The sequence below is a fragment of the Pyrus communis genome, chromosome 12, assembly GCF_041283825.1.
Source record: "Pyrus communis isolate YQ-2024b chromosome 12, ASM4128382v1, whole genome shotgun sequence".
NCBI classification, from domain to species: domain Eukaryota; kingdom Viridiplantae; phylum Streptophyta; class Magnoliopsida; order Rosales; family Rosaceae; genus Pyrus; species Pyrus communis.
This window is the reverse complement of record NC_142576.1, coordinates 7,879,854-7,888,461: the sequence shown is the minus strand read 5'-3', so window position 1 is coordinate 7,888,461 and position 8,608 is coordinate 7,879,854. Positions and strand designations below refer to the sequence as shown.

General features: G+C 37.3%; 1 protein-coding gene across 1 annotated transcript; it reads right to left on the bottom strand.

Annotated features, from left to right (window-relative positions):
- Positions 1–5,406: 5,406 nt before the first annotated feature.
- Positions 5,407–7,941, bottom strand: LOC137746150 (L-type lectin-domain containing receptor kinase S.4). Its single transcript, XM_088682149.1, has 2 exons — positions 5,970–7,941; positions 5,407–5,663 (listed from the first exon to the last, which is right to left on the bottom strand). The coding sequence occupies exons 1-2, from the start codon at positions 7,924–7,926 to the stop codon at positions 5,566–5,568; spliced, it is 2,055 nt and encodes a 684-aa protein (XP_088538275.1). The 5' UTR covers positions 7,927–7,941; the 3' UTR covers positions 5,407–5,565.
- Positions 7,942–8,608: the final 667 nt, after the last annotated feature.

Here is an 8,608-nt window from a genome sequence, read left to right as displayed (position 1 = left end):
ACGGTAAACTTAACCTGTTTCAATTTCGTAATTTCATCTCATGATCCAAGGGACCTTGTATTTCGTTATGAACAATGATAGAAGAAAGATTATATCATCAAACCGGCTTTTGTCAAATCTTTTCTGGAAACCAGATGATAAAACCTGCATGAGCTCTTTAGGTAGCAAATTGGCTGTTGGGCCATGAGTCGACCACCAATTGGGGAACCATGCTGGGAAGTTTAGCCTGAAATTTCTATCAAATCTGATGAACCAAGAGTGACTAAAGTCAGATGTTTGAGGTAAAAATATGTTGGCCAGGCTTGAATGTAATCAAAATAGTTATAATGGTTATTCGGGATAAGAACATGCTGGGTATGAAGTGGTTTGGTTTGATAGAGGGGGATTCCCCATTCTTGTTCAGAAAGAAATCTTCCAATATGGAAGGAGTGATTGAGAATTTTGTTTTTGTGGGTGGTATGAAAATGGGTTTGATAGCAATGCTTTCTGTCTCAGAGAGAACGGCTTAGTAATATTTAAGTGTTTTGAAAGATTCAACTGGTAGGTGATGGAAATTTGGGGGTAGGATTGTTTTGGCTATCTTTTCTAGGGGGTTTTCTTTGTCGATATAGTGACGGATGCTGAATAGGTATTCCATTGGGTTTTTCTTGACATAGGGGGATGTTTTAGCATAGCTAGGTGTTCTGGGTGTTGATGGGGATGGCATGAATGAGTATGGATCATAAGGACTGGCTAAGGCTTTTTGGTAGTTTGGTCGGATATATATATGTACGTATACAAGCTCTTTATGCAAAGGGATTTCCATTTAAAAAAAATTAGGATTAGATGTGGGGCCCACTTCACCTTGAAATTCAATGATCCGAACCGTCTACTTTATTAGTCTCTATTCATAGATCATTTTTACAAAAATTCAATTCAATTTGAAACCATTTGCCTATTTAATTATCAAGATCAAATTTCATTGTTTCTTATATAACAAAGTATTTGTTCATTTCTTTGAACCCAATTAGATGTCTTAAATATTTCCGATTGGGCTAATATATTGCAAGGATAATCTATGAGGTACAACTTGAAAAATAGATCATTCGAATCGTTAAAGTTCGATGTGGTGTGGATCCCACAACTAATCTCCATTTTTATAAAAAAAAAAAATGGACATACATTTCCTTAAAGGCTTCATATATATATAAAACTGGGATAGCAAACCTATCCTTGCTGGAGCGATGAACCTGGGCTCTGTGACAATCAATGTTGCCGAGGCTCTAGCTTTACATGAAACTTTGATCTGGGCTAGGAGGAGGAACATGAAATACATGTTTGTGGAAGATGACTCAAAGCTTGTCATTGATGCGGTTCGTGGTGCTTGTGATTTGCCTTGGAACTTAAGATCTATCATTGAAGACATCAGGTAGTGTGTTACAAATTTCTAGGATATCAAGTGGAGGCATATTCATGAGTCAATTATACTATATATTATTCCCTATTCTTGGTACATTTTGGTTATTATTTTGGTGAGATTTTGATGATTTGCTATGTATTTTTAATGTAGGACATGCGAACTTGTTCTAAGCATAAAGTAATCAATTGTATAATTTTTGGGTGATTCCAATTTGAGTGGGTTCGTGAGTCTATCTAGAAGGTTATGTCAAAATTTCATAATTTTATCCCTAATCATCTGATTGTGGTGAATTAATTTATGCCCAGCGCACAGTGCTGGCAGATTGGGCTGCAGAGCTTATTTGCAACTTTTGGGCTGGAAGATGATGGATTTTGGATTTGGGCTCTTCTTGGAACTTGAAGTGGAGGTCCTAATCTTTAATTCGAGTCATGGGCCTGTTTTGGAGCTCTGAAGGTTCAGAAATGTGGCTATTTCTCTGCTGGGCAGATTTCCTAGTCAGAATAAGAATGTAATTTCTGGTTATCCTTTTGTTATTTTATTTCCTAAATTTTAGAAAACCTTTTCTATAAGGTTTTAATTTGGAGTAGTATAAATAAGGCTTTTAGCCATTAGGATTTGGGGGTACACAACATTGAGAGAAAGGAGACATTATTTTGGAGAACTTCAGACTTTTACCCACAAGGTGTTTTCAATCTTTTTTCTAGTTAATATAGTTTCTTTAGTTTTTATTATGATTGTTCGTAACTAGTTCTTTTGCTAGGGTGAAGTCATGAGCCTTAGCATGAATATGTGATTTTATTAATTTGCTTATGAATGGATGCATGCTTGCCTTGAAGTATTAATCACCACGATTAAACTATCTAATTTCTTAGTGATTCGCGACCATTAATGTTTTTAGACAAGTAATTTGATGCAACTTCTGTTGGACCATCACCTTAAAATTAAGGAGGGCTTCTTGTGCTCAGTAATTGTGAGTTCACTAAAGGCGAACATCACACTCTTAAAGGTTGCATGGTTTTTCAAAGGGTTTTCACAAAGCTTAATGACTCTTGCATGCTTATATTTGATTTGAACATCACAGACCGGTTGCATGTTAAATATACATTTTCGCTTGAACATCATGATGAAAATATGTATTAGGAAAGCCTAACCTTCAAAGTATGTATGTAGAAATTCATAAGTAACTGGTAAAATTGCATAGGATTGTTAATGGTGACAGCAGAACCCTAGTGTTTAAATTGTTTTCCAAAATTGTTTTCTTTTGCTTTCTTTACTTTGTTGATCTATTTAATTATTTTTATTTAAATTCGTTTTTATTATTTTAAATTCCAAAATCAACCTTTTCGAAACTTTGTTCTAAATAATTAGCTAAGGATTAGTTTAAATACAAATTATTCATTCAATGCTTGTGGAAAACGACCATACTTGAGCTGTCATACTACGATAACTTTGTACTCTTGCAAGTCTTTTTAAGTGTTTTTATTCCTACTTTTGTATACTTTTGTAGGTTGTAAAAATCTTATCACATATCTTTAGGGAAGCAAACTTTGTTGCGGATGGCGTAGTGTATGTTGGGCTGAAGAGAAAGGAGCTTTGTATTTGGGATGCTTGTCTTCCAATGGAAGCTAATTTGGGTTTTCTTTTCGATTGTAATGACTATGGCTGTGTAAGGGGTTCTTCTCTTTAATGCATCTATTTTTCTATAAAAAATATATATAATATAACAAGTTGAAAACACTGCAATTTTATCTATAGTTAACAAACAGCACAAAGGATTGGCAGTTGGCCATTTTGGAAAAGGAGGAATATTTCCACACACCGACCTCAACAGGTCCAATCCCATCATCTTTCTCACGAGTCCACAAACGTTGCAATGTTCTCTTAGACCTTTCCACTCCCACTCGCACCATCCATACAAGTTGAATATAAACTAAGCAAGCTCTGAGATTAAGGGGCATGATTTTGATATTTATGCAAAATTAAAAGGGCATTTCCCATAACTGAGCGCCGCACTTCTTTCATATGGATGCCACTTTAATTCTTTCCAATTGGAATGGAACTATTCATTTTTTTATTTTTAGATTGTTTTATTAGCACCCCATATATTGATGAAGACATCCCCATATACTTAAAACACCCCATACTTATTTTTTAAACCAAAAATTATCTTAATATACCCCATTTACTAACCGAAACTACCCTCACACCCACACATTTCATACATCCCACACAACCCACACCAAAATCTACCTTGAGTCTTCATCATTTCATAAAAATAAATTTAAACCCTTTGTCTTCAGCACACAAACAGTGCGCATGGTTCTACTGCTTCAAGGTTTTTGTCAATTTAAGGGAATTAAGCTCTAAATGTGAATTTGATTTTAAACTCGGTAATAGCTACTTTGCTGGCTTTTCTTAAATAAGAAATCATGAAAGGGCTAGTTGATTTTGCTATTGCTGTGTCCATGCAGATTCTCGATTCTGCAATCATGCTTGAATGAAATTGCACCACAAACCATCCTATGAAATAAACAACAAACATGCTTGAACATTTTTAGCAAAAGAAAAAAAAACCACTACTACACTATCTCAAAGAAGATTTGAATATTTCTGAGTACTCCATCTCTTATGTTGTAGAATCCTTAACATTTTTTATAAAAAAAAAACATAATCACAGCATTGTTGAGAATAGGTGTATATAAAATTATATATAATTTACGGGCGGTTAGGATCTTTTTAAAATGATTTGGGGTGTAGGAAGTAAATAATTGTTTTGCTTTACTTTTTAGGGTTTAAATAGTCATTTTATACAAGTTATTTAACAATAAATATTAAATGGGGTGTATTCAACAATTAGTGGAATGCAAATAAAAATACTTTTTTTTTTTTTTTCTTATTTTGGTTATCTATGCACATTAATTTTGTATGTTTTTAAAAATACAATTATATATTTACACAAATGGGTGGGGATAAATTGGTATCGAATTTACTATCCACGAAATTTGAACTTAGAACCTCTCACATACAAATAAAGAAGAAATCACTACACATACTAAGTGACAAATGCATTGTATAATGTTAGGATCCGATATTAAAGATTAGAAAAATAGCATAACACATTGAGATTATTTAAGAGCTCTTAGGCACCTCTTTCCTACAGGCCCTTTTTTGGACAAGTTCTAGGCACGTTTTAAACTTGCGTAATTTACACCTAAATATCCGAACCAGACATTTGGTAGCAACCTTGCATAATGTTTTCGAACATGGATGAATTTTAAATGAGGGAAATACTAGAGACTAAGAGTTATCACAACTCCTAATTGAAATTTCTGAGAAAATGTGGGTCTCATGAAATTATATATGTAAACCATAGTTGAAATGTACAAAGAATTGGAACAACTCATGTGCATTTAATTAGTAGTAGTAGTACACAAAGGAAAAAATGTTGAGACATGATGCAATATCTTACTGCTTTGTTGAATCTTTATGCATTCCAGCGAGGAGGACTAATAAGAGTTAAGAAGGCGAGAGTGACACACGGATATTGAGTGTGGGGACGAATATTCTCTATGCATGCACAACGCACACATTTCTCCGGTTTCCAAATTAATATGGCTGATTATTCATTGAAATACATGAAACATATATATAATGCTATTAAAAATTTGCGTCTGATCTAATATCCTAGTGGATATGGCGTTGGGTTTTGGGTTAGAAACTCCCAACTCATGTGAATGATTGTATTAATTTCAAACTCTTTCCCTCCCCTTAACAAAATAAAAATAAAATAATAATATTAATATTAATGATAAAAATGATAATAATAATAATTTATTATCTCTAATATAAAAAAAAATAAATAAATAAAAAACAAACTTCTCTCCCTCTCTCCCCACTCTCACGTTCACTCTCACTCTCTTCATCTCTCCTTCAATTTTGAAAACAAAATTGAAAAATTTCACACTTTGTGCATATATACATACTAGTTTTAATAATTCTAACATTTACTTAAGTAGCAACTTCTTTAGAAACTTGGGTTGGGTAGCAATTTACATTTTTTACGTATTTCTTCTTGTTGTCAAACATTCGTCAACAATATTTCATATAACAAATTTCCACCAAAATAAAATGAAGATTAAGAAAAAAAAAAAAAAAAAAAATATAGGCTATCTGGTTTCCCCTTGTTGACGACAGAGTGGAGAAGTATAAATCGAAGTGAAACTAGCATCCATATCCCTATTAGAACACAAGATTCTGAAAAAAGCTGGTATAAAAAAAAGCTGGGAGCTGGTTTTATGTTTGGTAAACATTCAGCTTCAGCTTTTTTTTACAATTTTGGGTGAAAAAAAGCCAAAAACAAGAAGCTACAAAACCCAGCTTTGAAAAACCGGCTTTTTTTCACATCTGCTTTACATAAAAGTTTACCAAACACTATAATACTGCTTTTTTTTTTCAAAAGTACTTTTACAAAAAAGTTTACCAAACACTCTGCTGCTTTATTTCACAGCTGCTTATTCTCACAGCACAGCAGAAGCAACTTTTTTTCAAAGCACAGCAATACCAAACCAGCCCGAAGACGACGAAGCAAAAGACTTGAGTATGTCACCAAACGCTGCTTCGTGATCATGATCACCACCCTTCCTTCTACGTGGGCCCCTCAAGTCCTTCGGAATCTCAACCTCCCCATCCAAATACCTAACCACCATCCTCATACTAGGCCGATCCGACGGCTCATGATTCGAACACATCAGCCCTAATTTCAACACCATCACCACCTCCTCCTCAAAGAACTCCCCATGCAGCCTTTCATCTACCACCTCAAGTAACTTTCCCTCTCCGTACATCTCCCAGACCCAATCTACCAACACCAGCTCCTCCGCTGCCGCTTTCGGCTCAATTGGCCTTCTCCCGCAAGCCACCTCCAGCAAAAGCGCGCCAAATGCGTAGACATCCGAGCCAGTGCTTGCCTTCCCCGTCCGCGGCATCTCTGGCGCTAAATAACCCAAAGTCCCCACAACCCTAGTCGTAGTGCTTGAAACCGATCCGTGTTCGTGTAGCCTCGCGAGCCCGAAATCTCCTAATCTTCCATTTAGCTCACTATCAAGCAGCACGTTGCTGGCCTTCACATCTCTGTGAATCACAACTTGTTCATATCCTTCGTGTAAGTAATGCAGCGCGGAAGCAACCCCTTTGATGATCTTAAACCTCTGTTCCCAGCTCAGCACGGTTTTTGGCTGGTCGAACAAGGCATTGTCGAGGCTACCATTTTCCATGAAATCGTAAACTAGAAGAAGGTCGCCTCTCCGCCGGCACCAACCCAGCAACTGAACCAGGTTTCTGTGGCGGAGCCGCCCAATGCTGGCGATTTCCGACACGAATTCCTGCAAGCCCTGCTTTGAATCGTTCGAGATTCGCTTAACTGCGACTTGTGTTTTCGTGTTTGGGAGCGTGCCTTTGAACACTTGCCCGAACCCGCCTTGCCCGAGCAGCTCTTTGTCACGGAACCCATTCGTGGCTTGCTTCAATTCTTGGTAGGAGTATCTATGTGGGCCCAGCTCCAGCTCCCATGACTCTACCGGATCGGAATTCTTGAGTTTCTTCATGAAAATGTAAATTGAAACAGAGATTGCAGACAGAGCGAGAGCTGTGGTGGAAACCAAGACTCCGATCATTAAAGATGTGTGATTTTTCTTGGGTTTTGGAAGAGAAGGAAGAGAAACCAAGTTAAGAAGTCCGGTTTCTCCATCGATCTTGAAGCTCCACCCTGATATGTAATGGGAGCTAGCAAGCAGACCGGTCGAAGCCGAAAACCCAACGTACATAAATTCTTGAAGAATCGGAGAAAGATCCACATGGAAAGAAAGAATTGGAATTTTGGGCTTTGAAGAAGATGGCGAAATCGTTACGTTCATGAGATTTCGACCCGAATCGTAGTCGATCCATGCTAGAATTGGTTTCCCAGATTTGAGATTAAGATTCTGTTTCGAAACAGAGTCTTTGTAGTAAGCTGCAGCAGCCGAGGCATTTGACTTCAAGCTGTTGATGTCGATTCCAACATGATTGTCGTTGATATCACCGAACTCAAAATCTTGAACCGTGTCGAACTCGACTGCGAAGATGTGAGTGGAGAAGTTGCCGACTTCAGTGCGATTGAGGAGACCGAGGTATTGGCTTGGAAGAGAGTTGAGGTCTTTGGAGGGGGAGATTGTGAAGGCCATGCCGTGGCCACCGAGTTTTGGATACTCGGGGATGATGGTGAAGACGAATGAGGTCGAAAAGGAGAAGGCTTTGCCGTTGGTTAAGTTCTTGAACTGAATTGGTGAATTGTAGAAAGCATGACCCATCAGCCTGCTGGTGCGGTTGGTTAATTTTAACATGCCGGTTTTTTCGATCTCTGCCGCACCGGATAAGGTTATATTGGAACCCACGTGTTTGAATCCGGGATAGAAGAGCTCAGTCGCCGGGGATGAAGCTAAGATTCCGAGGAGAAGAAGAACAACACAGAATATTTTCAGAATATTTGCCATTTGGTCAGGAGGGTTTTGGTGTCATGGTCATGGTGTCATTGGATTGGACTGGACTATAAGAGTGGGATTGGTAGAACGTTTTAGGTGAATAAAATGAGGGTTTGATGGCTTGGTGGGATTGGAATGGACTAAAGGGAAAGAGAGAGGTGGCTTCTAAGAGGCAGTGAAAACATAGGACTCGCTAATTATTTGAGCACATGGATCATCGGTTATGGCTGATACAAAGTGAGAGTGACAGATAGCAGCCTATGCAAGAATCGAATACTTGGAGAGCTATAGAAGATGCGGGGAAAAGGGGACAGGCTCTCAAGCATGGAGAAGAAAGAGGTTCAGACTTCCTTTTATGTGGTGAAGCGATCGAATAGGACATATTTTGTGACGTTTGTATTTGGTTATAATCTTTTGTTCTCTTGTTACAAAAACAAAAAGGTAGAAACTTGAGTGATTGGTTTTGGTTTTTACCCATGAGATTTGGTAGAAGGTTAATGTTGAGGTTGGGAATTTATTTACAATGGTAGGTATGGTGCATCTTAGCCTGGGACTTTCTTGGACATTTCAGAGTACTCAGTATTTTAATTGTTAGATTTTTGTTTAAAAATATAAAAATCAAGATCTAAAGATTAAAATTTCTAGAGTATGCTTCGGAGCACTCAAAATTTGTCTTAGTCTTACACAGTAGTTT

Coding starts and splice junctions, on each gene's coding strand:
- LOC137746150 (XM_088682149.1), bottom strand. CDS start 7,926: ATGGCAAATATTCTGAAAATATTCTGTGTTGTTCTTCTTCTCCTCGGA. Junction 5,664..5,969: donor TTTTGCTTCGTCGTCTTCGG/GCTGGTTTGGTA, acceptor TTTTTATACCAG/CTTTTTTCAGAATCTTGTGT.